This window comes from Balaenoptera physalus, assembly GCF_965194825.1.
Source record: "Balaenoptera physalus genome assembly, chromosome: 10".
Classification (NCBI taxonomy): Eukaryota; Metazoa; Chordata; class Mammalia; order Artiodactyla; family Balaenopteridae; genus Balaenoptera; species Balaenoptera physalus.
This window is the reverse complement of record NC_138889.1, coordinates 109,002,018-109,029,616: the sequence shown is the minus strand read 5'-3', so window position 1 is coordinate 109,029,616 and position 27,599 is coordinate 109,002,018. Positions and strand designations below refer to the sequence as shown.

The 27,599-nt window shown below is 60.7% G+C and overlaps 2 protein-coding genes and 1 long non-coding RNA gene across 10 annotated transcripts; 1 reads left to right on the top strand and 2 right to left on the bottom strand.

Annotated features, from left to right (window-relative positions):
• Positions 1-469: 469 nt before the first annotated feature.
• NDUFS8 (NADH:ubiquinone oxidoreductase core subunit S8) lies at positions 470-4,629 on the bottom strand. Its single transcript, XM_082409836.1, has 7 exons — positions 4,540-4,629; positions 3,522-3,579; positions 3,383-3,433; positions 2,719-2,808; positions 2,452-2,624; positions 744-872; positions 470-658 (listed from the first exon to the last, which is right to left on the bottom strand). The coding sequence occupies exons 2-7, from the start codon at positions 3,577-3,579 to the stop codon at positions 527-529; spliced, it is 633 nt and encodes a 210-aa protein (XP_082265962.1). The 5' UTR covers positions 4,540-4,629; the 3' UTR covers positions 470-526.
• Positions 4,630-5,995: 1,366 nt separating this feature from the next.
• Positions 5,996-23,870, bottom strand: ALDH3B1 (aldehyde dehydrogenase 3 family member B1). 7 transcript variants are annotated; one of them, XM_082409794.1, is made up of 11 exons: positions 23,737-23,857; positions 23,074-23,233; positions 18,485-18,647; positions 14,825-14,935; positions 14,592-14,712; positions 14,211-14,296; positions 13,627-13,708; positions 11,029-11,415; positions 10,152-10,318; positions 8,505-8,604; positions 5,996-6,695 (listed from the first exon to the last, which is right to left on the bottom strand). In XM_082409794.1, the coding sequence occupies exons 3-11, from the start codon at positions 18,644-18,646 to the stop codon at positions 6,505-6,507; spliced, it is 1,407 nt and encodes a 468-aa protein (XP_082265920.1). In that variant the 5' UTR covers position 18,647; positions 23,074-23,233; positions 23,737-23,857; the 3' UTR covers positions 5,996-6,504. The 7 variants fall into 7 exon arrangements, with proteins under 7 accessions (XP_082265920.1, XP_082265922.1, XP_082265919.1 ...); XM_082409796.1 differs by lacking the exons at positions 23,074-23,233; positions 23,737-23,857 and adding exons at positions 18,856-18,940; positions 22,618-22,634; XM_082409793.1 differs by lacking the exon at positions 23,074-23,233 and having other exon boundaries at positions 23,737-23,870.
• On the top strand, positions 19,455-27,270 carry LOC309636584. Of its 2 annotated transcripts, none has more exons than XR_014250084.1 (2): positions 19,455-20,834; positions 25,856-27,270. It is a non-coding gene; the product is annotated as an uncharacterized lncRNA (long non-coding RNA). The 2 variants fall into 2 exon arrangements; XR_014250085.1 differs by lacking the exon at positions 19,455-20,834 and adding an exon at positions 24,022-25,166.
• Positions 27,271-27,599: the final 329 nt, after the last annotated feature.

The window sequence follows — 27,599 nt, the reverse complement described above, 5'->3', positions numbered from 1 at the left end:
CAGGCAGCAGGGCCTGTGTCACCCCCTCGTGACTGTCACCCCCCCCCCACCCCGAGCAGGCTTTCCCTGCCTCCCAACAAGGATGCCCTGGCCTTTCCAAGTTCCTGCTCTTGATGTATTTCTGCCTGCGGCCTTGGGAGAGGCTCTAGGTCCTTAGGGTCTCAGCTGTGGGTGGCCCTCAGGAGAGGACAGGCCCCAGCCCCACCCCTTGGGCACACAGGATCATGGGAACAGTGGACCTGGGCCGACCTCCAGCCTGCGGAGCCTTGGGGAATATGCCCAGGAAGATGTGTGGGCCACATGCTGCTGTGGGCCGGGGCCCAGCCACGGGGAGGGCCTGGCAGGTCCCACAGAGTTGCGCAGGAGGGTGACTCTGTCCGAGGACCTGGTCCAATGCAGGAAGCCACAGGCCGTGGTCAGGCCGCGGACGGTCTCGGTCTGGATGGGAGACTGCTGACAGAGGCGGTGGGCAGGTCAGAGCTTTTTTATTGGGCAGAAGGGGACCTCGGGCCAGCCGGCGGGCCGGTCACCGGTAGAGGTAGTCGGCCTGGATGTTGGCGGCGATCTCGGCCTCCCACTTGTCCCCGTTGTTGAGCAGCTTCTCCTTGTTGTAGAGCAGCTCCTCGTGCGTCTCCGTGGAGAACTCGAAGTTGGGGCCCTGCGAGCAGGGGAGCAGGCGCAGCCACGTCAGGCCCCTCTGAGGAGCTTCCGCCCCGGCCTCCCCCGCCGCGGGGCCCGCTCACCTCAACGATGGCGTCCACAGGGCAGGCCTCCTGGCAGAAGCCGCAGTAGATGCACTTGGTCATGTCGATGTCGTAGCGTGTGGTCCGGCGGCTGCCGTCGGCCCGAGGCTCAGCCTCAATGGTGATGGCCTGGGGGGTGGCACAGGGTACTGTCACCTGCCAGTCACGCTGGCCCCAGGCACAGGATCCAGCCCCCGCCACGGCTCATTCCCACTCCTGGGGGACTGGTCCCCCGGGGCCTACAGAGCGGACCCTCTGTCATCCACTCTCGGCCCGCGTGTACCTTTCCTGACCCCTCTCCTAACAGGCCGCCCGGTGCGGCTGTGACGTTGGCCTCTGAGTGCTTGCCCTAGCTGACATTCTCTTGTTTGTTAACTGCCAGCACCTCCTGCCTGAGAACGTGAGTCCCACGAGGAGAGGGCCGTTGCCTGCCTTGTTCACCATAGCACCTGCAGCCCCAAGGGGTCCCACCCCGTAAAAAAAATGCCCCATTACTGTCGGTTGTATGTTGAACAACCTTCCCAATTACATCTAGTTATCCCCATTTAATGGATGAGAAAACTGAGGCTCAGAGAGGTTGAGGGGTTTCCCAAAGCCACAAAGTAAGTGAGGGGCAGAGCCCAGACTCAAACACAGGTCCTTAACTCTCACTTCCTGGGCGCACACTTGCACCAGCTGGGGGAAGGGGTGGCCTGGGGCCTCCCACAGCTGGGAGGACCTTCAAAGGGATGTGGCAAAGGCCCTCAGATGTCCCCAGGAGTGTAATGCCCACCACTCACAGTGGGACCTTTGGCTAGTAGCCTCATCTCTTTGTGCCTCAGTTTCCTCATCTATAAAAATGGGGATAATAATCTCTACCTCCTAGAGTTGTTGCAGAGATGAGTCACGAGTTTGGCTCAGTGCCTGGTCCACAGCTGGCACTCACTGTCTGGATGCCACCACTGTTATTATTTTTTCGGGGCTCTCCTACGTGCTCCAGGTCGGTGGCTAGACTGGGGACAGCAAGGCCACAACCCGAGGCCTGCAGGACCTGGGAGTGGTCCAGGAAATGAGGCAGGTCATGGACAGGAGCCATCCTGAGTCAAAGAGATGCGGCCTGGAGCAGCCACTGGGAGGGGGTCGCTGTGTGGACAGTGAGGACCCCCGAGCCTGCTGGGCTCCTGCCAGGCACATCCACCAGCCCAAGAGCCCCAGCTGTGTCTTTCTGTTTCTGCACTAACAGGCCGTGACTCCAGGCAGTCCGTGCGGGACCCTCCGACAGAACCAAATGCCAGGGGCTCAAAGGAGCAGCAACCGGGGGCAGTGAGGGCCTCGGCTGCGGCACATGTGTCCCTGGGTCCGGTCCTGTGACAGGCACACAGGCAGTGCTCCTGAAACTGCTGCTGCATCCGGGTGAAAGTGGAGCCCCTCAGGCGCCGCCTCGTGGCTCGAGGCCTGGGTTTCACGCCCCCGCCCAGACCCCCAAGGGCTGGACCCACGTGCGTCACGTGGCCTGCTTAGGGCCAGAAGCTTCCCTCCCCTGACTCACTGCCTCTGAGTCGGCTCCCATTCATGGGGGGGAAGTGGCTCAGAGCGGGAAAGGGACTTTCCAGGGACACACACCCAGCAGGAGCCCAGGGCTGCCCGCTTCACTCTCTCTGCAGTTGGCTGTGGCCTCCCTCTCCCAGTGGCAGGGGCCGGGGGCGGTTAGGTGGGGTCAGGGGCTCACCTGGGCTGGGCAGACGGCCTCGCAGAGCTTGCAGGCGATGCAGCGCTCCTCCCCGGACGGGTACCGGCGCAGCGCATGCTCGCCGCGGAAGCGCGGGCTCAGTGGGCCCTTCTCGAATGGGTAGTTGATGGTGGCTGGCTCTCGGAACAGGTAGCTCAGGGTCATGCCCAGGCCTGGGGGCGGCACAGGCACGGTGGGAGGGGGCCCTCCTCCCTAACACATCTGTGCCCCCGACCAGCCGGCCTCTCCTCTCCCCCCAGGGCCCACCTCGGATGAGCTCGGTCCACAGCAGGGTCTGAGCTGCCCGGTCGGTCACCGACTTCATGTCCATTGAGGGCTCCCGCATGTTCACATATTCTGCAGGGGAGGCGGGCAGAGAGGCCGTGGCAGGAGGCCTCACACAGGCCCTCCCCAAGGACTCCAGCTCAGGGAGGTGAGGCCTGGCCTCCTTCTGGGTGCAACAGCTGGGCCCCCCAGGGGTTTGTTCATTCACCAAACCTCCCGCGCCTCAGTGAGCTCCCTCGAGGCCAGCCTCAGGCCCTGGGCAGTCCTCGCCTGCTTCTCCCCGTGCCTGTGTGGCCACCCAAGCCAGGAGTTGATGGGGGGTGGAAGGGGCTCGGGTGCTGGGGTCCCGATGAAGAGGCACAGCTTCCAGGGCTCACACCTGGCGGCTCCCTCCTTGTCCCACACGGGGAAGGTCTGAGATCACACGGTGTGGCCGCGTGGAAGGCCCTCCACCCCCTGCAATGACAGACCCTGCCCCCAAGAATCATATTCAATCTTGATCACCATCCTCTTTTTACAGAGTGGAAACTGAGGCTCCGAGAGGGCGAGTCCCCAGCAAAGCCAGGACCAGGACCCAGGCCTTCTCCCCTGCCTCTGGCGGGACCTTGATCAGAAAGCCTGAGGCTTGAGGCGCCCCGGGACTCACTGTAGGTGGCTGCCACTGTGCTTCTGTGGAGGCTCCGGCCGCTGGGATGCCCTGCAAGGAGAGGGGTTACGCTGTGCAGATGCGACCTCATGCTCGAGGCTGGGCCCCTCACACCCAGGAAAGGCTCCCTTGGTCCTACCTGCACGTGCGGCCTGGGCCAAGGCCCGAAGCAGCATGGGCGTGGTCAGGCAGCGCATCTGTGGGCATGAAGAGAGTGAGGCATAGGTGGGTCTCAGACAGGCATGGTTCCCCACCCCCACCCCCCCGGGAACCCGAGCATTGCAGGAGCCTTGACCCTTGACCCCAGTGCCACTGTGTCAGCTTGTCCCTGCTCACCCCCATTCCAGTCAGAGGCACAGACGGGTTTCCTGTTCCCAGGTGCAGCCCCTCCCGGCCTCCAACCTGACCCAGGTTAACACTGCCAACTGCCACCGGCGTTTATTCAGAGCTCACCGTGCCAGGCACTGTGCTAGGGATCACGTGCACTGTCACTTTGTCCACATGAGGACCTCAGAGGGAGGCACAGATGAGAAGCCACAGCTCAGTCGTGTTAAGTGACTTGCCCAAAGTCACACACTGAGGGGGGTGGGACCAGGATGTGAACCCAGGCCAGACCCCTCCCTTTACACCCCCAGCCCTCCCCTGCTGAACCTTTTAAAGGCTTACATAACCCTCAAGATCAAATTCCTCTCCCCAGCCTCAAGGTCCTTCTGGAACTGTCTCCCCGCCTGCCAAGTGACCTTGGGTTTTCTCACTTGTGAAATGGGAGGTCACGAGAATGGAGGGGGTCCGAAGACGCCAAGGGTTTAGCCCAGAGCCTGGCACTTAGCCGGAGCCCAAAAGTGCCCCTCTCGTGACCTGTGACCTCTAGCGGGACCAGTTCTTTTGACCGCTGACTTAAGTGCCAGGCGCCCAACCCGGCTCCTTCCCCGACCTTCCTCATGACCTCTGACCCGACGGGCGCAGGAGGTGCATACGCGCCCTGAGGGTGCCGGTTTCCCGCCCGCTGCACGCTCAAGGACACAGAGGCCGCGGGTCCTGAGCGGGTCGAGATAAAGCCCGGGCGCGGAGCCGGCGGAGCCAACGGGGGCCGCACACTCGACCCCGATGCCGCGCTGCCCAGGCTGGGCCTTAACAGCTGAGCCCCGAACACCCACCTTGAATCGCTGCCTCTCCTTCCAGGGCCGAGGGTTCTGTCCGTCGAGAGGAGGAGCCTACATTCTGGGATGCTGCCATTGGGCGCGGACTCTTCATGGTGTGGTCTGATTGGCTGATGGCGCAGCCGAAAGAGGCGGGATCAAAAAAACCTTTTCTCCGATTGGCTAGGGGAGCAGGCAGGCGCTTGAAGTGGTGCAGAGCGCCGCCGGGTTGGGTGCGAGAAGCTAGTGAGCCGGGACTCCCGAGCACTTGGAGGCGGGACATCCGAGGCGTGGTTTAAGGTTGCGGCTCCTGTCGGACCCGGCGCCCTGGGCCGGAGGACACCTGCTTGGCCTCGGCGGGGCGTGTGTGATAACGGTGATGAGAATCGTAGCCTGTGGTGATTCCGCGCGGGAGCCATGCCTACTCTATGCTAAGCCTTCATCCTGGCGTCTTCATTTAATCCTCCCGGCAGCCCTGTGGGGAGGAACGATTATTCTCGCTTTATAGATGGGGAAACTGAGGCACGGACTTGTGTAGTAACTTGGCCCAAGCCTTAGATCTGCGAAGTGCGGCCGCCTGAACCACTCCTGGATCTGTATGACCCGGTAGCCCCGTCCCTCAACAGCCCGCAAACCCGTGTTTCCTCCCAGTGAATTGTGTGGCAGAGGGACCCCAGAGGCTGCGGACACTGAGAAAGCCCCTGAGGCCGCCTGTGTGTTGAGGGGAGTGGAAGGTGGTCAGGGAGGGCTTCCTAGAGGAGGTGATATCCAAGCAGAGCGCAAGGAGGAGTCGAGCAGAATCAGAAGGGCCAGAGAGCATGCCCAGCTTCTGTGCGGAGGTCCACCAGAGAAGGAGGACACATCCAGTGCATTAGAAGAGGACAAGGATGGGGCGGGGGGGCGTGCACAGGGCTGTGCGGAGCCTCCCAAGGATTGTTATGGGTCCAGACTTGTGAGCCAGGGGAACCACTGAAGGGGTTCAGGCTGAGGGCTAGTATGGTCCAGTGGGCTTTGGGAAGATCTCTGAGGGGAAGGGCTGGGCCCCGGGGGAAGAGGGTAGGTGATGGATGGCCCGGGGCCCAGCGATTAGTGTGTGGATTGGAGAAGTCTGCGGTATTTTATAGAATCATCAAGAATTGCTCAAAGATGGGACTGGGAGGTGAGGAGGGAGTGTCTAGCAGGAGGCCCGGGAGTCTGGCTTCGTGGCTGAGTGGATGGGGGATCACTCCATGGCATGGGGGCCCAGGAGGACAGGGAAGAGGATGAGTCCAGTGTGGGACACGGTGAGGGGAAGGTGCCCAGGGCCAGCCACCTGGGGGACAGGAGCCAGTTCAGAGCTCCTAAGAGGCCCGAGGTGAAGGGAAGGGAGATCCTACCGTGGGCATCTCATCAACCTGACCTGGAGGGAGAGGTGCGGAGAGAGTAGAGGGAAGCAGCCTCCCCCCTCCCAAATGAGGAGACAGGACGCCTGGAGCCTGGAGTCGGCAATTAAGCTCCAAAATTTAATCCTCACGATGGTCTCAGGAGGTGTTAATCACCTCCTGTGTGCAACAGATAGGGAACCAGGCTCAGAGAGGGCAGGGACGACCCAGGTCACAGCAGGCCTGCAGTGTGTCATGGACCGGATGCCAGGACCCCTTCTGCACCCTCCACAGAAAGGGGGGTCCTGAGAGGTGCCCACATCTGCCCTCATCTCCCGGAACACAGGTGGCCAGCGTGGGAGCGGGAGGGCAGGTTACTGCACTGTTTCCCATGCTCCCAAACCTTGGCCCATCCTGGCTGGGGGGCAGCTTAGGGCCTGAAAAGAGAAGCCCCAGGAGGGAGGAGGGCAAGCACTGGTCTGGGCCGTGGCCCCGGCAGGTGTTTTCCTCCTGTGTCGTGGACCCCAGGTCGTGTCTCCACCAGCCTCAGGTGGCCACGGCAGCGGAGGACGCGTAGACATGAGCTGGGAGGGATGCTCGGAGCCCCTGTGCGTGGGTTGGCTCAGAGCAGGGCGCAGCTGCAGCTGCGGGTCTCCATCGCCATGAGCAGCACACTCAGGTTGCGGGGAGTGTGGGGCGGGTAGCGGAGAGCGTAGACCTTCTCCAGCCCAGGGCGGCGCAGCAGGCAGGCGCGGTGGTGGGAGAAGGTGTCGAAGGAGAACTTGCCGTGGTAGCTGCCCATCCCACTGGCGCCTGTACGGTGACAGGGAACACAGCAGTCAGGCCCCCAGTGGCCAGTCGAGGAGCATCAGACAGACCTGGGCTCTGCCAGTCACACAGTATGACCTGGGTGGGCTACTTCACCCCCCGAGCCTTGGTTTCCCCAGCTGTAAAGTGGGCTAATCATGAGATGCTGTGGGTAAAGGGCTTAGCCCTGAGCCTGGCCCCAGCACCCACTCAAATAAATATTGGGGACACCAGGTGCTGGGGCACGATGGGTAGACAGTGGCCAAGAGTGGATTCTGGGGGGTGGGGGATGTATTGGGAATTTGGGATTAACAGATACACACTACTCTATATAAAACAGATAAACAAGGACCTACTGTATAGCACAGGGAACTATATTCAATATCTTGTAATAACCTATAATGGAAAAGAATCTGAAAAGAAGAGCGTGTATATATATATAACTGAATCACTACTGTACACCTGAAACTAACACAATATTGTAAATCAACATTTTCAATTAGAAAAAAAAGAGGGAAAGTAAAAAAAAAAAAAGTGGATTCCAGGGCAGCTGCCCAGGGTTGACTCTCAGCTCTGAAGTAGCCATGTCACCTTAAGCAAGTGACTTCGCCTTGGTCTCCTCTGTGACATGGGGTGACAGTGGCACCCACCTTCTAGAGTTACGGGGATTGGGCAAGTGTTCAGACCCATAGATACAGTAAGTGCTGTGTTGTTATGAGTCGCAATGTCCAGGTAGGGAGGCAGTCAAGGACCCGGCAGTGGGAAGTCCAGGGGACCCAGCCTGGTGGAATCAGGGGTAATCCGGGAGGGCTTCCTTGAGTGGGTGAGGCCTGAGGGATGTGGAGTTGACCAGATAAAGTGGGTGTGTGGGGCAAGAGGGTCCCAGGCTCGGGGACAACTCAGGGAGCCTTGGAGGTGGCTGACCGTGGTGTGTTGGGACTTGGGCAGAGCTCTGTGTGTCTGGGGCAGCAACCAGGGAAGCGGGGAAGGAGGCGGGAGCAGGACTCCATGGCCAGACCAGGAAGGGTGGCCTCAGGAAGCTGAGTCAGAGCCCTGGCTCCGTCTGAGGGCCTGGGCGCCGTGGAAGGCTTTGTCAGGGAAGCAGCAGGACCAGATTCCCCCGCAGACAGACCCCCACGCTTCCCTGAGGAGGGGGTGCTGGGGAAAGGGGTTCCAGAACCGGGGACAGCAGCGGTGTGCAGCCCTGGACCTCCACCACCATGGCATCGATCTCAGCCTGCCGTGTGCTCCTGTGACACCAGCCGCTCCCCAGGGAGGGTCCAGGCCCACCAGGGCAGCCCGCCAGGACCTGCTGGTCATTGACTCTAGTGCCAGGTGTGGGCAGGTGGTGGGACCGCAAGTCTCTGGCCCTCTCGTCCCCTGAGGAGGAGGTGGGCTCAGAGAGGGGAAGTGGTGGCCTTACATCACACAGCCGTCAGGCTTGCTGGGACCAGCCTCAGAGGCCAGGACTTCACAGCGATACTGGGGGCTGCTGGGGCTTGGTGGAGGGGGGAGCCGGCAGGAGCCCCTGTCTCCTGTGCGACATGCCGAGCATGGGACAGAGGGGACACAGGAGGGGTTAAAGGAGCAGCATGTAGCCTCACTGTGGAGTAAAGAGAACACCCAAGGCCACCCTGCATGTGCTAAGCCCTAGCAATCACAGTGATGTTTAAAAAAAACCTAAACTGTGTATCTGTGGGTCCACCTACATATGTACGTGCAGAGACAGGTATGGAAGGTTCCGCCTCAGACTCTGCAGAGGGGAGCAGGGTGAGAGATGACGGTAAGAGATGGCATGGCTCTGCCGGCACGTACCCACTCCTCCGAAAGGCAGGCTGGCGACGGTCATGTGCATGAAGCCGTCGTTCCCACAGAAGCCCCCACTGCTGGTCTGGGCCAGTACCCGCTTGACCACCTGGGAGAGAAGCAGCTATGAGGCTGGTGGCGGAGCTGCCGGGGCCGTGGGGGCTCTGTCCGGCCCCCTCAGGGCCCTGGGACCCACTGCAGGGTCTGAGGCCACCGTGAGGGCTGAAGGGGGTGGCTGTGAGCAGCCTGCCACCCATCCCCAACTGGAGACGTGTTTCTTGAGCGTCCCTTGCTTGTGGCCCATGCAGGTGACTGTGGACACAGACTCAGGCCTGATGGGGAGGCGGGAAACCCAGCATCCTCCTGGGGACGTGGAGGGTGCAGGGTGAGGGGCGGGCAGTCAGGGAGGCGTTCCCGAGAGGGATGTGAGGTGCCTGCTGAGTCTCAAGGGGGGGCAGAGATGAGTAGGAGGGCCCCCCAGGCAGAGTGAAGGGCAGGTGGGGAGGCCAGGGGTGGGGTGGGGCAGGGATGCAGCGAGGGGCCTGTGTGCAGCACAGGGAGGACATTGAGATTTGGGTTTTGGAAACATGAACTTGATCCTTGCTTGACTTAATGAAGGCCCTTCCTCTTCAGTCTGTAGGTGTATTTGAAGAATGAGGGCAGTGGGGTGGGGTAGTGGGGGGACTTCCCTGGTGGCACAGTGGTTAAGAATCCGCCTGCCAATGCAGGGGACACGGGTTCAAGCCCTGGTCCGGGAAGATCCCACATGCTGCGGAGCAACTAAGCCCGTGAGCCACAACTACTGAAGCCCTGCGCGCCTAGAGCCCGTGAGCCACAACTACTGAAGCCCACGCGCCTAGAGCCCATGCTCCGCAACAAGAGAAGCCACGGCAATGAGAAGCCTGTGCACTGCAATAAAGAGTAGCCCCCACTTGCCGCAACTAGAGAAAAGCCCACGTGCAGGAACGAAGACCCAGTGCAGCCAAAAATAAATAAATAGATTTATAAAAAAGAAGAAGAAAGGAGGAGGAAAAGATTAGTAGACACTAAACAGTAGTTGCACGAAAACTTGGCTATAGTTAGTTGCAACGTGTGACCCTCAGGTAACAGCTAGGTCGGGGCTTGCCTGCTGGTGGGTGGAGTGGACCCCCATCCGCCGACTCAGAAATCCCACTGAGAGAAATCCCAGGGAGGGGCAGGGGACCAGGGCTCATTCTTGGGCCTGCATGTCCTGGTCATTCATCCTCCCCCAGTCGTGCCATCCCATGTCGTGTGTGCCTTCCATGAGCCAGGCAGAGAAAGGGGACACTGCCGCCACCAGGCCATGATGATGCAGAAGAATGGAGGTGGGGCTGACCTAGAGGGGACACTGGACCCTAGAGAAGACCCTGGGGAGCCGCCCACTAAAGGCCCAGGAGAATGTGGCCTAGACTGGAGGGCAGGGGGAGGCCCTGCTGCCCCGAGGAGAAAGGAGAGGGACAGAGCCAAGACAACACCACCGTCCCAGAGCTCCTATGACTGTCCCCGAGGGACCAGGACCCCCTCCCCTCCTGCCAGGCCCCTTGGTCCACTCTGGTCCTGGAGCCACCTCACCGTCTGCTGACCTCACTCCACCCTCCACTGCTGCCACCTGCGCCCACCTCTGCCCAGCCCCACCTGGTTGCTGTTGGAGAAGGTGTACAGGGCCAGGGGCTTCTCCCGACGGTTGATGAAGTCGATGGCCTCGTCCAGGCTCCCCACGTTCATGATGGGCAGGATGGGCCCAAAGATCTCCTCCTGCATCACCGGCTCCGTCTCCTGCACGTCCACCAGCACCGTGGGAGCTGCCCGGGCACAGGGCACGGCTCAGCCCCAGGGGTGGGGCCTTGGGCAGGCAGGGCTCAGGGACCCAGGGCCCCAGGGCCCCAGGCTCAGGGACGTTCTGGGGAAGGTGATCTCCCCACAGCCCCCGGGAAGTGACCTTGAGGGGCTCCCCAGCCTGACCGGGGCCCGTGGGGCCCAGAGAGCCCCTCAGCCTTGGTCTTACAGTCAGAGGGTGACCGGACCCGAGGTCCCAGGTCCCAGCCTGTTGGGGAGCAGCGCCACCCTCTGAGCCATTCGGCCCAGGAGACTGGGGCTGCTCTGTTCACAGCATAGCGGATGCTCAGGACGGGCTGTTGAAGTTCAGAACCAGGAACCGTGGGCTCATAGGACCTGGGGTCATGGCCCCGTGGAGCAGCGAGCTTGGGGCTGAAGTTTGGAGCCTGAGCCCTAGAACTCTGGGGTCTGAGCTTGGAGAATCCAGAGCCTGGGCCAGAGTGCTGAGTCGTGGGGTCACAGGCTCAGCCACGGCAACGCGGAACACTAGTGTCACAGAATCGTGGCACCAGAGCCGTGCACCAGGCTGGGCTCTAGCAGTGGGGTCGGGGAGCCTCAGGGCCCCAGGTTACAGGCTGGGCCCAGACTCGGGGCCCAGCTGTGGCCCCCAGCGTGGAGGGGCCGTAGCTGGGGTGGGCTGGGAGTGGGGCACAGTGGCAGGGAGGGCGGGACTCACCGATGTAGCGATCGCTTTCATCACTCTGGCCCCCGATGGCCACTCGGCCACAGCTCAGCAGGCCCCGGAGCCGCTGGAAATTCTTCTCACTGATGATGCGGCCCAGGTCTGGGGAGCTCTGGGGGTCTTCGCCATAGAAACGGGTGATGGCACTCTGCAGGGCGGGCAGCAGTCGAGCCTGCATTTCGGGGCTGCACAGGATATAGTCGGGGGCCACGCAGGTCTGGCCGGAGTTGAAATAGCGGAAGAAGGCCACGCGGTTGGCCACGGTCTGGGGGTCGCAGTTGTCGTCCACGTAGCAGGGGTTCTTGCCCCCCAGCTCCAGCGTGACGGGCGTCAGGTGCTTGGCGGCAGCAGCCATGACGATCTTGCCGACTCGGGGGCTCCCTGGGGTGGAAGGAACCAGAGTGGCTCTCGGTCACTTGGACCAGGCGGGATGGCCTCAGCCCAGGGCTGGGACCCCTCTAGGGGGCTCACTCCCTGCCCTGCGGCTCCCTGGAGAGGCAGTAGAGTGGAGGGTGGGGCGGGGGCGGGGTGGGGGGCTGCGGAGAGTCGCCCTCACTTGGCTTTTCCTTGTCAGTTGCTGCTGCACTGGGACCTTTTTCAGGTCGTCCACCCCTCCCCTTCCTCCCACCCTCCCCCACCAGCCCAACACAGTGGAAGGTCCCCAACCAGCTCTACCCACAGCTGCAAGCTAGGCCCGGCTCCCTCTCCTGACCTGCCCAGGTAGACACCCAGGAGCCCCCGTCTCCCTGCTTCTGATCCCAGCTGGGCCTGCAGGCGACTCTTTCTAACCTGCTGCCCGAAGTCCCTCCCCACCCTCCACTCTCCTCTGAAAGTGACTCCTATGGGCCGGCTCCAGCTCTAGCTGGTCCACACGTGGGTCTCCCCTCCCTGACCTAACCTGGCAGCCGAGGCGCCCTCCACACCCGCCGTCTGCCCCTGCTTCCCCTACGTCCCCACCTCTCCTCTGGGCTGGTGTCCTGGGTCTCACTGTCCCCTCCTCCACTCAGCCACCCCCAAACACTCCTGACAGCGCCCCCAGGCCTCGAGACACTCTTGCCCATGCCTGGCCCAGGGTCCCACGCTGCCATTTCTGTCGTGATGACCCTGGCCTTTCTCGCCAGCCACCACGGCCCGAGGGAGCCCAGAGCCCAGTCACCCCTCTGGTCTCACTTCCTCCTGCTTCCCTGCCCTCGTTCCCTCCCATCCAGGCCCCCGTGTCCGCTGAGCCTGCCCCAGGGGCCTCCCCCTACCACAGCTCCTTCCTTAGGTCTTCCTATCTTTGTTCAAACACCTCCTTGTCTGTCAGGCCGTCCTGACCACGCCCACAACTGAATTCCCCACCTCCACCCTGATCACCTTTGCACGGGCTCCAGGACAGTGTAGGAGGCTTTGCCTTCCTAGCCCTGCTTTATCCCAAGGCCTCGCGGTGCCCGTCTGCGCTCTCAGTAAACATTCACTGAGTGAGTGAGTGGATGTTGCCCAGGCCACATGCTGTGACAAAGGCTTTCATTCATTCATTTGTCCTTAAGACAGGCCTGTGACTTGGGGATGGCCCCTATCATACCAATAAGGAAACTGAGGCCTGGAGAAGTCAGGAGGTTATGGCAGAGTAGCTTCTGGCGGTCCATCGGCCTCTGCACAGACCGCCTCGGGGACCTGGCGTAGAAGCTGGCCTCCGGGGGTCTGCCTGCCTTGCCGCTGCACCCTCGGTCCGGGGGGCCGGGGCCCAGAGTCCACCGAGCTCCGGGGTGTGATGGTGGAGGGTGGTCAGGCACCCCCCGGCTTCCTCCTCCTGGTGCTCCCAGCCCCTGGGAATCCGTAGGAGCAGCTGAGGACCCTGGCCCCTCTGCTCCCACAGTCGCTCTCCCTGTCTGTTAAGGTGGCGGCTGGCAGGCCTTGTCCTGGGCTCGTGGCAGGGTCTGGGCAGGAGAAAGGCAGAGACGGCACGTCCCCTGCTCTGATGGGGACAAGGTGTGCAGCACAGGAGGCGGGTCTGCTCCTCCCTCCCCCAGGGCCTCGTCTTGTCTGTATCCTCCGCCCTTCCATCTCTTCTGGAAGCTCCGTCCTGGTCACTGGAAGCTAGGTGGTGTCTGGACCACATGGGCACATGTCAGACTGATGGCAGGTGACCTCTGGGAGCAAAATACAGCCTGCCCCAATCCTGGCCAGTGCAGTGGGCACTGCATCTTTTTGTCACCTGAGCCCCCAATCCCTCATCTGTCCAGCCCTCCAGAAGGGCCGTGGGCTCCTGAATGAGTGCCTGGCACAGCGGGAGCTCAGCCAGGGCAGGTGCTGTGATGTGTGAGATTGTGGGTGGTGGAGAGGCCTGTTTCCGGGATGGGGCCCATCCCTCCCAAGGGTCCCCAGGGGCCCGGGGCTGCTCCCCAGCCTGCTCAGGGAGCGCGGAGCAAGCTCGTCCTGGGGCCGAGAGCACCACCCAGCACTTGCCCCAGTCTGCATCGTCCCTGGCTGTCTGTCTGCTTCTGTCCCTTGCAGGCTCTCTCAGAGTTGGAGATGAGACCCCTGAGGGTGGGGCTGGGCTCAAGCCTCTCACCTCTCCCATCCTGCGCAGCCCCCAAACTGGTGCCTCACCTGTGAAGAAGATGTAGTCGAACTTGTGCTCCAGTAGCTGCCCGGTCTCCTGGGGCCCGCCCAGCACCACGGCAAAGCAGCTCTGCAAGGCAGACGGGCGGAGGGCTCCCTCTGGCACGCCAGCCTGAGAGCCCACAGGGCACCTGCCTGCCTGCCTGCCTGGGACGGCTCCCCCCTTGCCTGGCCTGACCCACAGGTGCCAGGGCTCCAGGTGGGCTGGGGGGGGGGGAGCGGGGAGCTCCCCAGGGGCACTGGGCACAGGCAGTCCCAGCCCAACAGGTGTAAGGTTGGGGCCTGGCGGGTTTGGGGTTGGGACTGAGGCCGGGACTGGGCCAGCAGGGCTGACCAGAGACAGACAGGGACCCCTGGGGAACAGGCCCCACCCCTCTGTTTCACTCAGAGGGAAACAGGCTGAGAGGGGCGGTGACCTGGCCAAGGCCACACAGCCCAGAGGAGGCAGGAGTGAGGCTGGAACTCACGTCCTGTCTGAGGAGCCACCCAAGGGCTGCCCGGCCCAGGGGGACCTGCTTAGAGCCCTGCTCAGCGCCAGCGTAGCTGCTTGGTCTGTACCTGGCCCTGCTCACCTGGTCCAGGTATCGGGGCAGCACCTCGGCCAGGACCTTCTCAGTGCTCTTGCTGATCTCCGAGGGCTTCAGCAGCACGCAGTTCCCTGAGGGGCGGGGCGGGGAGAGGAGGGGGCCAGTTGTAGCCACACCCCGTCTCCATTCAGTCCTCACACCTGCAGGGCAGGTGCCGGCCTCACTCCACCTTCAGGTGAAGAATGTGGCTCAGAGAGGTGCTATGAGGCCCCAAGGCCACACAGCCTGGGGATGCTGGGCCAGATGGGAACCAGGCCTTCTTAGCCACCTGGTGCCAGCTCCCCCCTCCTCCCTGGTTCTGTGGGCGGCTGTGAGGCTGGGGGGATGGGCGGGGGGTGGGGGGAGAAGGTGGTGGTTCCCTCTCACCTGCTGCGAGGGCGCCCACCAGGGGCTCTAGGCTCAGGTTCAGAGGGTAGTTCCAGGGGGCGATGATGAGCACCAGGCCGAAGGGCTCCTTCCGGATGAAAGCCGAGTCCAGCTGCGTGGCCTGGGCCGGGGCCGGAGTGATGGTGAACGGTGAGGTGCCAGGACCCCAGCCCCTCAGCACCACCTGCCACCCAGAGAGGCTGCCTGCGGCCCTGACCCCCAGGGTCACTCACCAGGTTCTTGGGCACTTTCTCATCCTTCATCCAGGCCCGCAGGTTCCTAAGGGCCGAGTTAATCTCGTTCTGGCTGATGCTGATTTCAGACACCTCTGACTCGAAGGCTGACTGCAAGGGAGGGGGAGGGGCAGGGGCAGGGCTTGGGCCAGGGTACCCATGATCTGCAGGTGGCCGGAGCCGTGGGGTGGGCAAAGCCTCCCCAGGCAAGGCCTGTCTTATCCACTCATTCATTCATTCATTCATTCACTCCATGTTCACTGAATGGTTACAGTGTGTGGGTGCCGTTTCTGTGCTGGGGATGCAGCAGTGACTGAAACAGACAGAAAACCTGCCCCACGGAGCTGACATTGTAGCGGGGACGGTCGACGTGATGATGAGAACACTGACTGCTCCGTTAGGACATGACAAGCGCAATGGGAGGATGAAACAGGATAGGAGGGATAGAGACGGCTGGAGTGTGTGTGCGTGCGTGTGAGTGCATGTGCGCATGTGTGTGTGTGTGTGTCTTTGCTCTATTTTATATAAGATGGTCAGTGCCAGCCTCTGGGATGGGGTGACATTTGAGCAGTGAGGAAAGGGAGGGAAGGAGCCCATGGATACCTGGAGGCAGAATATTCCAGGCAGATGGTATGTCCTGTGCAAAGGCCCTGGGGCAGGTTCAGGCTTGCTATGTTCCTGATTAGCAGGGAGAAGAGTGGGTGAGGTGATGAGGCCAGGCAGCTGGGGTGAGGACTGTTGAGCAGAGCAGGGACAGGATCTAACTTAAGTTTGAACAGGACTGTCTGTGTGGCCCTCTGTGGCCTGCTGTGTGGATGTCAGTCTGCAGGGGACACTGGGGACAGGTGTCTCTGGGTCACTGGGGACTGGTCACTGGGGACAGTTGTCTCTGCCATCAGTTCCCACAGCCCAGGGGCCAGGGCAGATTTCAAGGGCAGGAGTCGGAAAAAGGAGAAAATCAATAGGGCTTTTGTCCTGATCTCTGCCTGCCGGCATGCCTGCCCCACCCCCATGAGGGAGGAGGGACCCAGCCTGTGGGCTGCAGGCAGCTGGAGGCCCATGGCCTAGGACACAAGAGCCAGGCTGTCCTGATGCCTGAGACTCAGCCATTATGGTGCAAGTTCCTTCCTGTCAGAAGAGAGGGCGATGGGCCCAGGAGTGCCAGAGCTGAGCCTTGGGGGGAGGGGGAGGGTGCAGGGACCTTGGGGGGGAGAAGCCACGCCCACCAGCGCTTCTAGGAGCTGAGCCTGCTTCAGGCATGCCTTCTACTATGTCTGTGTCCACAGCCCACACTCCTGCCCAGCGAGGTCTCCTGTGACCTGAGTGAGGTTTGGGCCTGTTTAAGGGATGATCTGGACCCTGCTGAATGCCAGGAGCTTGGAAGAGTAGGCTGTTTTGAACCAGGGTTCTGTGCCCTTAGGCAAGAACATGCCCTCTCTGAGTCTCCTCTGGGGGTGACTGGGTGTGACCACCTCTACCTGGAAGGGCTGTCGGGGGGTTAAATGGGAGGATTTGTGCAGGTCAGACAGGGCAGTTGCTGCCTGCTGGGAGGGTGGCGGACAGGGCTGGCCGAGCCCAGAGGGAGGGACCAGACCAGAGGCAGGGACCAGATTGGATTTTCTGGGCTTCTGCTCCCTTTGTGGGGCACGGGCTCCTGGAGCCTTGAGAGTTGCAGGCAGGAGGTGAAATCTGAGCCGTAGGGAGAACAGGGACCAGATAGACCATCGGGTCAGGTCTCACGGAGGCGGCCAGGCCAGGCCAGCTGGTGGGCAGGGCAGAGACTCAGTGGGGTGTCAGTCCCCAGGGAGCCCGACATGCCAGGGTAGGGGGTGTGAGCCCCCTCTGTCCTGGACCAGGTCCAGTGAATGGACACTCCCCACAGGGAGGCAAAGCCAGGCCCCTTGGGTGTCAGAGAGCCAAGGAGAGTACGACCCGGTGCCCTGGTTTCATAAATGGGATAGCAGATGATTCCAGAAATGGCTGACGAGGGAGCCCGGGTCTCACCTGGCTACAGTCCCGGAGCGTGGTGATAAATAGAAGGTTTGAGGACCCTGAGAAAGGCAGTAGGCGTCACCAGGAGGCCACGTCCTCAGGACAAGTCCTTGTGGCCAGCTTTTGCTGCCCCCGTGAACGGGGGTGCCCGATCCATGACCCCAGATGCCACAAGATACTAGTCTCGAAGTCCGTGACCGCTCTGGACACCTGGCTGGGTGCCTGCAAATCAGGTGGGGCCCAAGGAGGCTGCAGAGGGCCGCCCAGGCCTGCCAGTGCCGGCATCTCTTTCATGACCTGGGTGGAGCCAGTAGGCCCACCGGAAGGGCAGGGGAGACAGGAGGGCAGAAAGGGATGACCCCAGGGTTCTGCTCGTGGGCTCAGGAGGTCTGGGGAGAAGATGAGCTCAGCGCCCAGCATGAGCCAGTGTGGGACTGCTGCAGCCCCCTGGGGACAAGTGGTGACCACAGGGGCTGGCCGGCAGCCAATATGCACCGTGGGCCTGTCCTGAGTGTTAAGTATCAAAACAGCACCTTACCAGCTGGTAAAGAGTCACAGCCTTGGAAAGTTACAGGTGGTGAGGGGCCAGTGGAGTGGGGCGTCAGGGGTGAGCTTGGACACCGTGGCCTTTGTGGCAAGCTCAAGGGACATTTTGTCCAGAGAAGAAGCCCCTGGACAGTTGTCCTAGGGTAGCGGCAGCCACACGGGTGGGGCCTGCTAGCTGAGATGGTGGAAGGCTGCCTACAAGGAAGTGTATTTCTTGAGGTCCTGCTGTGGCTGCTGCTGGAGATGGGAGGGGCCGAGCCCCCAGGCCTCCAGGGTTTGGACAGAGGCCATGATGCCCACAGTACCTAGTGAAGCAGAAGTCCTCCACATGCGGCCCTAGCGGTGTGACCCAGCTCCCTGGACCTCATCTCTTGCATACCTCTGCCTCTTCCACTCCCCTTCAGCTACTCTGGCCTCCTTGCTGCTCCTCAAGCACAAACACACCAAGCACCTCCTGCCTCAGGGCCTTTGCACATGCTGTGCCCTCTGCTGTTTCCCCCCCCTTGTCCACATGGATCCTTCCCCCTCCTCCTTCAAATGCCACTGTCTCAGAGAAACCTTCCCTGACTCCCACATACAAAACAGCACCCTGACCCTGGCCCTCTCTCACCCCCTTCACACTGGGAGTGTCTCTCCATGGCATTCATTACCATCCAACATGCTGTGTATTTATTTACTGTCTAGTTGTGTCTCTCCCCAGGAGGCCAGCTCCCTGGACACAGGGACTTTGTTTTATTTGTTGTATCCCCAGAGCCTACAACAGTACCTGGCCCATAGTAAGTGTTCAGTAAATAGTAGTGGAGTGAGGGAATTCCCTGGTGGTCCAGTGGTTAGGACTCCGCACTTTCACTACCGAGGGCGCGGGTTCAATCCCTGGTCAGGGAACTAACATCCCGCAAGCTGCACCGCGCGACCAAAAAAAGAAAAAAATAGTAGTGGAGTGAATGAAGAAATGAACAAATGGGTGAATGCAGAAGGGCGGGTTACGGCACAGGAAAGGAGGTGGGGTTTGACGGCTTTTAGTTCCCCTTCAAGGAGGGTGCAGCTGTCCCCATCTCCCCTGTCTCAACCTCCCCGCCCCTGCCCTCCTCCTCCCGCCCCTGCCCCTCCCCCCCAACCCACCTTGTGCAGGTCCTGCGCCAGCGCCTCCTGCAGAAGCTGCTTGTTCTCTTGCAGGAAGCGGCTCAGGCCCTTCAGCTGGGCAGCCCGGAACTCGGCCGGCCGCGTGCGCCCTGAGCCGAAGGCCTCCCGCAGCCGCTGCAGCGTGTCCACGAAGGGGTCCATCCTGCCGGGCGGGGCAGCATGGGCCGGGGCACCCCACCTCCAGGCGCCCTCCACCGCCCCTGCCTGCACCCGCGCGGGCCCACGGGCGCCCCCATGGGGACTCACACGTCAGCCCAGGGACCAGGGCTGCCCCACCTACACACACACACACACAAACACACACGCAAGGGGCACACTTGGACACCCACTGACAGAGCTACAGACCACACCTCTTAACCAGTGGGCAGGAGGGCTCTGGACCCCAAGGCAGTCACCAGACTGGGTGTGGGCTTGGGGACAGCTACTCCGTGGCCCCTAAGAGTGAGCAGGGAGCCAGGGGGTCACGCTTCTTCCTGCCACGCGGAAATTAGTCCTAAGCCATGGCCCCCACCCTACTCCGGTGCCCCTCCTGGAGACGGGTAGCCCTTACCCCAGCAGGCCTGAGTGGAGTAAGCAGGGGGAGTTCGGTAACTAGAGGGAGAGTCCAGCAACCACCACTTTGGGACATTCCCAACACGGAATGCTCTGTTCCCACTGTCCCCAGCCTGGGGGCCCTGCCCAGGGTGGCCAGGCTGGCTGGTGGTGGCTCAGAGGGCTGGGTGACAGGACTCTCCCTGTGCCCCAGCTCCGCAGCAAGACGGGGAAAGAAGAACCCCACCTCCCAGAGGCCCTGTTGCCCATCCCAGCCCCATCGGCCACAGAGTTGGAGAAGCAGGGAATGTTGAGGGGTGAGGGGTGAGGGGGCAGTCATGCCTCCATGCTGTCATCAGCCAGGGATGGCAGGCAGGGTAGGGGCTCTGACATTCCCCCGGGCGCCCGCCTGCTTACTTGAAGCTCATCAGAGGAGCTCTCTGATGCACTCAGTCCTCGGCCTGGTGCCAAGGACCAGTGGGGACCCTTTCCTCCTTCTCTCTCTGACTCACTTCCCTTCTGGTCTCTGCTTGGCTGATGCTTCCTTCAGGCAGCCCACCATGATTACTCCCTTACACATTCTCACAGTGGGCCCTTGGCTCTGCTCCCCACCGCACTGTGTCATACCTTGTGATAAATACCTGGTTTCCTTCTGTCCACCTCCCTGCCCCGCCTCCCCATCCCTCTCTTTCCCCTCCCACTGGACTGGGCAGCAGGACCCCTCTTTGCCTACTTAACTTATCATTTGGGTCTTTGTGCCCCAATCTCCTCATCTGTTAAGGTCACCCTTCCACCTACCACCTGATGGGTGTTTATCAAGGATGAGACCATGCTGGCCAGTTCTAAGCCCAGGACAGGGCGTCAGTGCCCTCAGGGTTGCCAGCCATTGTTAAGTGACTACTGCCACCACGGCCTTAAGTTTTCTGGAGGACTCCATGACCCCAAGGGCTGAGCTGTTCCAGCCAACAGGATGGCCTGGCCTGATGGGCACTCTGTGCTGAGAGCCTGGCTGGAGCCCTACGCTGTCCCCATAGGCACGATGGGGGCCAAACCGACCCCACAGGCCTCCTACTCCGATCAGGAGAAACGGGGCAGTTGTCTCGGGCACAGGGCGGGCACCACATCCACCAGAGAGGGTGACTGTAGCAGAAGAGGGACCTCATCAGAGCTCCTCTCGCTCCAGGCTTGTCCCCAGCTCCAACCCTCCTCCAGGGAGGAAGGCATACTGGCCAGAGACCCAAGAGCCAAGAGACTTGCTGACCCCTAAAGCCGCCACCTGAGCTCAAACCCTGACCCTGCCTCTCTGGCTGTGTGACCTTAGGCAAGTCACTCATCTTCTCCCTGCCTCAGTTTCCATGCCTGTAAAAAGGGGGTGCTACCGTTCCACCACATGAAGCACTGGCCATTGTGCGCGTGGTAAGAGCTTAATAACGGTCAGCTGTGGTTATTGTTACCAAGTATTCAACAAATATTTATCCCTCTTCCTTCCTCCCATCCTCTCTCACCTTCAGACTTCTGCTGAGGGCAAACCACACCCGCCCCTCTCCCGCCTCCACAAGGTTCTTTGCACTTTCCTAAGAGTCTGCAGAACCCACAAAAATGCAAGGCACGTCACTTGAATAGTGCATCTCCGAGTACAGTGTGGGGTGGGGAGCTCTGTGGGGGTGGAGGTCTGGTTGGAACATTCCAGCAGCCTCTCCTGGCAACACAGAGGCCAGCTCTCACCATATTGCAGTTTGGTCAGGACCGAGGCCCCAAGGGGTGACTGCTGCAGGGCAGGGAACTGGACTCAACCCAGGTAAGCAGATGTACAAGGCTGCCTTGGGCCTGGGGGGACCCTGGGCCTGCGAGCCCACAAGGGAGCTGAGCAGCCACTGTGGACACACAAATGAGAGGGTTCCTTCATCAGGTGGTCTGGGGGCCCTGAGCCCACCTCCCTGGGAGTTGCTAAGTCACTTGATGCGACAAGGGATGGGCCTGGTTCCCCGGGCCCCAGGGCCAGCCACCTTCCCTCAAGGCCATGAGCCTGGGGATTCTATAATAATAATAATAATAATAATAATAGTGACTAGGCACTGACTGTGCCAGGCACTGTGCCAGCGTGGATGCCTGATGTGAATGCAGCATGGCTTTTGGATGGCACCCCTGTAGGAAGCTGAGGCCCAGGTCATGTGGCATCGAGGAGGGTGACAAAAGGGGCGGGCACTCAGGTCTGCTGCCTCCAAATCATCATCAAGAAACAGCTGCTGCCCGAGCCCCGTCCCTGGGCCCTGGCTGGTCCTGCCGATGAGCTACCTCGCAGCCCCCACCTCTGCCCACCCTCTCATCCTTTCTGCCTCGGTTTCCCTGTCTATACCACAGGTCTTCTAAGAGCACCTTCTGTGTGATGTGTCGGGGGCCTGAGGACCTGGGTCCCAATCCCAGTAACTCTGTTTATCAGCTAGGAGACCTTGGGCAGGTGGCTTGGCCTCTCTGTGGCTCACTGTTCCCATCTGTGCAATGGGGATGGTGTCTTGCAGGTACCCCATAGTGCTGGGAAGTGCTTGGCGCAGGGCCGAGCCCCGTGAGTGCTCAGTGAGGATGGCTCTGAACGGTGGTTATTCAGACTGCAAAGGACAGCTGTGCTGGGGGGTCTCGGGGAGGAGACCCTGGGGTGGGAACCCGAGGAGACCTTGGCCCAGTGTGGGCACCAGGGAGGCAAGGGGACATCAACTTGAGACCCAGGTGGGGGCAGGGATGCGGGGCTGGCAAGAGTGACAGAGGTGAACATGGTGATCTGAGGGCCCAGGGGACCCCCATCAGCCTGTCAGAAGGTGGACGGCACGGGGCTGCCTTGAAGGCTCTGCAGGTCCCAGTACCCTAGAGTCTCCAATCTGATCTCCCCTCCCTGCCCCGTGTAGCCTTAACCTGGATTTTTACAAGGTCTCCCAAACCCTGGGGAGCAGCCCCCTCCCTTCCATGGTGGGTGTGGGGAGCTGGGGACCAACCCTGGGCCGTGGGCCAAACCAACCCCCGCCCCGCCGCACGGAGAGGCTGTGCCACCGGCTGCCTGATGCTGGCGAAGTCTCTCCTTCCTGGACCCTGGCAGAGTCCATTCCCAACAACACGATCGCCCAGAACCGCTCGCTGCGTAGCCCACCCCAGCAGCGGGCATGCGTGGCAGTTGCCCAGGAAATGTGTTGCCAAATGGATGCTTGACCCCCGCCCCCAGGGACAGGGGTGCATTCCTTCCTGGGGCGGCCGGTCCAGAGCTGGGACTCTTGGCTCCCTTGGTAACTCCAGGGAGAGGAGGGGCGTCAGTCCAGCTCCGACAAAATAAGGGTGCTGCCTGGCCTCGGGGACTCTTGGCCCTCTCTCTTTGCTCTCTTAGGCTGGGGCAAAGGGAACTCCCTTCCTCCTTCCCCTTTCTCCTCAGGCGAGCAGAGAAGCCCCGAGAAGACAAAGCTAGTCCCCGTGCGTGGCCGTGAGTGGCCAGGCTTGCCAGGACTGACGGCAACCCAGAGTCCCCAAGCCAACCTGCCAGCGGGTCCCTGGCCCCGACTGCTCGCTGCTATATCCCCAGCCTCTGCAGAACACCGTACCTGAGGCCCTGCCAAGCTGCCCTTCCTCCTGGTCGGCCCTGCTCTACCCAGCTGCCCTTCCGTTACGAAATGTCCAAGGCTGGGCCAGCCCCTGGGGCGGGGCTGCCCTGGCCTCGTGCCTGACTTTGACTCTGGGCTGGCTGGAGGCTGCAGGCTGAGATTTCCCCATCACTTCCCTCAGGGGCCTCTAGATCCTTTCCTGGACCACAGAGAAGGAGCCAGGGCGCAGAGAGGGCCAGCAGCAGGCCAGGGCCACACAGCAGGTCTCCAGGAAGCTCTGAGCTGAGGGGTCCATCTCGACCCCTGATGGGAAGGATGGAGGATGAACTCAGGGTAGTGGGCCCAGGAATTACGGTGTGGGGTGCAAGCTGTGGCCTGGAGTAGCAGGGAAAGCCCCGCTCCCCACAACCTGCCGTCCCCCCACCCCGCCAGCCCCTCTGAGCCTCAGTTTCCCACCTGCAAAATGAAGAGGTCAGATCCAAAGACAGCTGGAGTCCAGAAATACAATCCCAGGGCCCAGGCCCGCTGCAGGCTTCGTCCCTGCCCTCTGCGCGTCTGTGTCCAACAGCACCACCTCATCCAGTACCCTGCTCACAGCACCTGCCACCCCTGCAACCTGACATTTTACAATGAGGAAACGGAAGTCCGGAGAGAGGGCACAGGGCATGAGTGACAGGCTGGGACCCACATGAGAAGGTTGTTGCTCCAGAGCGGGGCTGGGTCCACCCCGCTGCTGTCCCCTCCTACCTCCCGGGAAAGAGCGCCACCCTCTGCCCTCTAGGTGAGCCGTCATGATATAAGTGTCGCCATGAGGTTCCTGTGTCCCTGCCCCTCTGCCTCACCCCGCCCCCACCCCGGGCACACCTGTCAGAGCCAGCACAGAGGGGGATGATCCCCTGGCAGGTGCTGGTGTCAAACAGGCAGGCGATTAGGTTACGGGTAGGGGGACAGGAACATCCTTTGTGCTATCGCCCCATGCCTGTCGCCCTGGGCCCGCTGCTGCCCTTCCACCTGGGTGCCCTAGGTCTTGCCTGGGATCCGGGCCCAGGGCCTCTGGGCCGACTGGGCACCTGGGAGATGCTCCTCACTGCCCCCGCCCTCCCCGCTGCCCCTGCCTACCTGGGAGGGCAGGAGAGGTCTCCCGGCCCACACCTGCTCCGGTAGCCCCTGGAGGCTTCAGCCGTTTGGGACTGGGGTAAGGGGCTGCAGGGGCCCCGTCCTCTGCGTGGGATGGAGCCCCCAGCCGCTGCCTGTCACGTGGCTCAGCATGTGATAGCCCTGCCCTGCTGTCTGGAGCTGAGCCAGGCAGAGGCAGAGCCAGTGTCAGGCGGGGCTGGGCTGGAGCTGAGCCTGGCAGCGGTCAGCCAGGAACCAGGTCCATAGAGGGGCAGCCACTGATCTAAGGCCACACGGCAAATCAGGGACCCACCTGGGGAGGTACTGGTGGGTGGGAGGGGTATTTCAGGATCCTGAGGGGTCCCTCCCTGACCGGGGATTCCTCCAGCTGGGGTTACCCTGAACTTGTCATGAATTCAGCTTGGGAAGTCCCCAAAGAGGCCTGTCCTCCTGACACAGGGGTCCTAACCTGGCCTGGGAGTGAAGCGCTCGCCAGTCTGAGAGGGCACTGCCCCTTGGGGAGGAACAGGGACCGGCCCTCTCCCCTCTCCGGTTTGGATGCCTCTTGATGATCCTCAGAGCTCCAGGAGCAGGACGTCCCTGGTGCTCCAGTGGTTAAGAATCTGCCTTCCAATGCAGGGGACGAGGGTTCGATCCCCAGTCGGGGAACTAAGATCCCACACACCGTGGGGCAACTAAGCCCACGCGCCACAACTAGAGAGAAGCCCGTGCACCGCAAAGAAGAGCTCGTGTGCTGCAACCAAGAACTGACGCAGACAAATTAATTAATTTAAAAAAAAAGAAAAAAAAGCAGCTCCAAGGGCTCCGTGGTACCTAGGGGTGACACCCTTGTCGCAGGGAGCTCGGGATAAATGGGGGATGTTGTGTGGGGTACCACTAGGAGCCACTCTTACAACCAGCTCCGGCGGGTGGCAGGCTCTGCCGGGGTCCCAGGTCAGCCGGTGGGGCGGGTGTTGGGGGGAGCACAGAGGTTGGAGGGGACACATCTGCCCAGCCAGGCCCTGCTCTTCTGCAACTCCTCTGGGTTTTAGTTTGGAGAACGGGATGAAAAGACCCTCATGAGTGTCACTGTTGGCCTCCCTCTCCGGGCAGAGGTGGGGGAGGATGAGCTGGTCATGGGCTAAGGCATCATTCATTCATTCATTCATTCATCATTCCCTCCCTCACCTGGTGAGCCTGGCTCACAGAGCCTCAGACCTGCCCAAGAGCACCTCACCACGTCGCCTGCTGACAGATTCAAACCTGGCTCCGCAGCCCACCTGCTGGGTGACCTCGAGCAAGTTAGGCCCCTCTCTGGGCCTCCGTTTCCTCCCCCCAAAATGGGATTGATTCGACCTGCCTCACAGGGCTGCAGGGAGGGTGAAATCAAAGCACATCTGGAATGCACCTGGTATACAGTAGGTGCTCAATAGGTGCGAAGGCTTTTCTGTCCCTTTCCCCACCTTCCTAAGGGAGTGGCCACCCCAGGCCTTGTCCTGGGGCCCTGCCCCCGCCTCCTTCCCCCTCCCAGCCTTGAAGGCAGGACCACCTGGCTCCCCCCAGCAGCCACCCACAGAGGCCAGTGTGACCCTGGGGTGCAGTCAGAGGCCACTGGGGTGCAGTGCCTGGACACAGCTGGCTCTCATCCGTGTGCTCACTTAGCAAAGCTTTACTAAGCACCTACTGTGTGCTAAGCGCTGCGCCAAGCACTTGACACAAATTCTCGTATAATTCTCAGATGTTATGGTCTGAGCTTTACAGATGAAACAACAGGCTCAGAGAGGGACAGTGGCCGGGCTGGGGCCACACAGGAGAGGGACAGATGGGGATTCTAACCCAGCCAGCCCCAAGTCCCCAGCCCGCAGCGTCTCCAGGGTGCCCCGAACTCTTGCTTAGGAGCTGGGTGGGGGTTACCCCCACTCCCAGGAGTCTCAGCTGAAAGCAGCATCTCTCCTGGACACTTGCTGTGCCAGGCGCTGGGCAGGGTCTTTGGCACATCCCAGCTCGGGGACCTCCCGACAGCTTGGGACGATCATCATCCCCATGGTTTCCAGTTTAAAAAATGGTAAAGATTAGGGCTTCCCTGGTGGCGCAGTGGTTAAGAATCTGCCTGCCATTGCAGGGGACACAGGTTCGAGCCCTGGACCGGGAAGATCCCACATCCCACATGCCACAGAGCAACGAGCTGGCAAGCCACAACTACTGAGCCCGCGTGCCTCAACTACTGAAGCCCGCGCGTCTAGAGCCTGTGCTCCGCAACAAGAGAAGCCACCACAATGAGAAGCCCGCGTGCCACAACGAAGAGTAGCCCCCGCTCGCCGCAACTAGAGAAAGCCCATGTGCAGCAACGAAGACCCGATACAGCCAAAAATAAATAAACTAAATAAATTTATAAAAAACAAAAATGGTAAAGATTTGCCTCAATGCCAGGGAAGTGGTGTTAGATGAATCAGCAGTGGACCCTGCATGCTACTTTGGATACAATGCAGGGGTGACACTTCACAAGATCGCCGGAGCTGTCTCAGGGTGTTTGAATCGGGAGCAATATGTATCTCTCCTGTTTGCTTTTCTGCAAGGAACATCTGTTATTTTCATAGTGAGAACAAAAATGGAACCTAGTATAGAGAAAACCATTTGACAACAGTGAGGGTAGATGTGACAGGGAGTGCTTGAGGTCTGGATGGGGTGGGAGGGGCCGCTGGCCTTGCTCCGTTCTCTGCCCTGCAGGTCACATGGGCTGTGTTTATCTGGGTCCCCTCTAGGACAGCCTCACAGGAAGTCTCAAGGCTCCCTGACAGCAGCTTCTTAAGCCATGGAAAAATTCTTTCTGGAAACAAGGGGATTTATAAGTCAGGGTTTAGTGAACAGAAACCAAGCTAGGTCTTTTGAGTAGGGAAGATTGAGTACAGGGAATTGGGTTGGTGAAGGATCTGGAAAGGTCAAAGGCAGGAAGTGGTGTCACCAGACCCCAGAGGGTCAAGGTCAGCCAGGGAAAGCTAGACCATGGTAGGACTGCTCTGTGGACACTGGGACCCTGGAGGATCCAAGCCACTCTCCCCGTGCTCCCCCATCCCCACCCTAGTTACAGCCCGGCTCTCGCCTCCTCCCAAACCCAGAACCTCCCACTGGCCAAGCCTAACCAGGGAGCTTGTTGCTCAAGTATTTGTCTCTCTAGGAGCAGTTTGCCGGTCACATCCAAACCCCAGTCTGGACTGATCCGGAGATGTTTTTCTTGGTAATTGACAGAGTTCCTGAGCAGTCAGCAGATTCTAGGGGCCCTGAGCCTGAAAGCACCTGCTTCTCAAATTCATCCAGGGTCACTGTGTCAAACGCTAACAAGACCGAAATTACTCCTCACTCAACTTGGGACATTTGAATTTGCATTCTTCATGTCAGTGTTTTTAAAAATTAATCGATATTTAAAATTTAGATGTAAGTATATTTCCTTTTCGCTTTTAATAAGATTAGGACAGTGTCATTAACCACTGGGTGCCATAATGTCAGGTTTGGAAACAAGCTACCAGGAACCCCCCCCCCCCAACAAATCTTCTAAAATGAATTGATTTTAATAATGCAATTCAAAATTAAAAGTTACCAACATCACAGAAGGAGTCCACATGTAACAAGGACTCCAAGGACTTAATTAAATCATTTTAGGGCCCTAAACTGTACAGTAACCTCTTTTTTAGGCATGGACCAAGACCCCACAGAAAGCAAGCAATATTGCAGAAAGCCAACATCTAAGAAGTAGCTGCCAGAGACTTCCCTGGAAGTCCAGTGGTTGACTCTGAGCTTCCACTGCAGGGGGCGCGAGTTTGATCCCTGGTCAGGGAATTAAGATCCCACATGCTGTAGCGCGGCCAGAA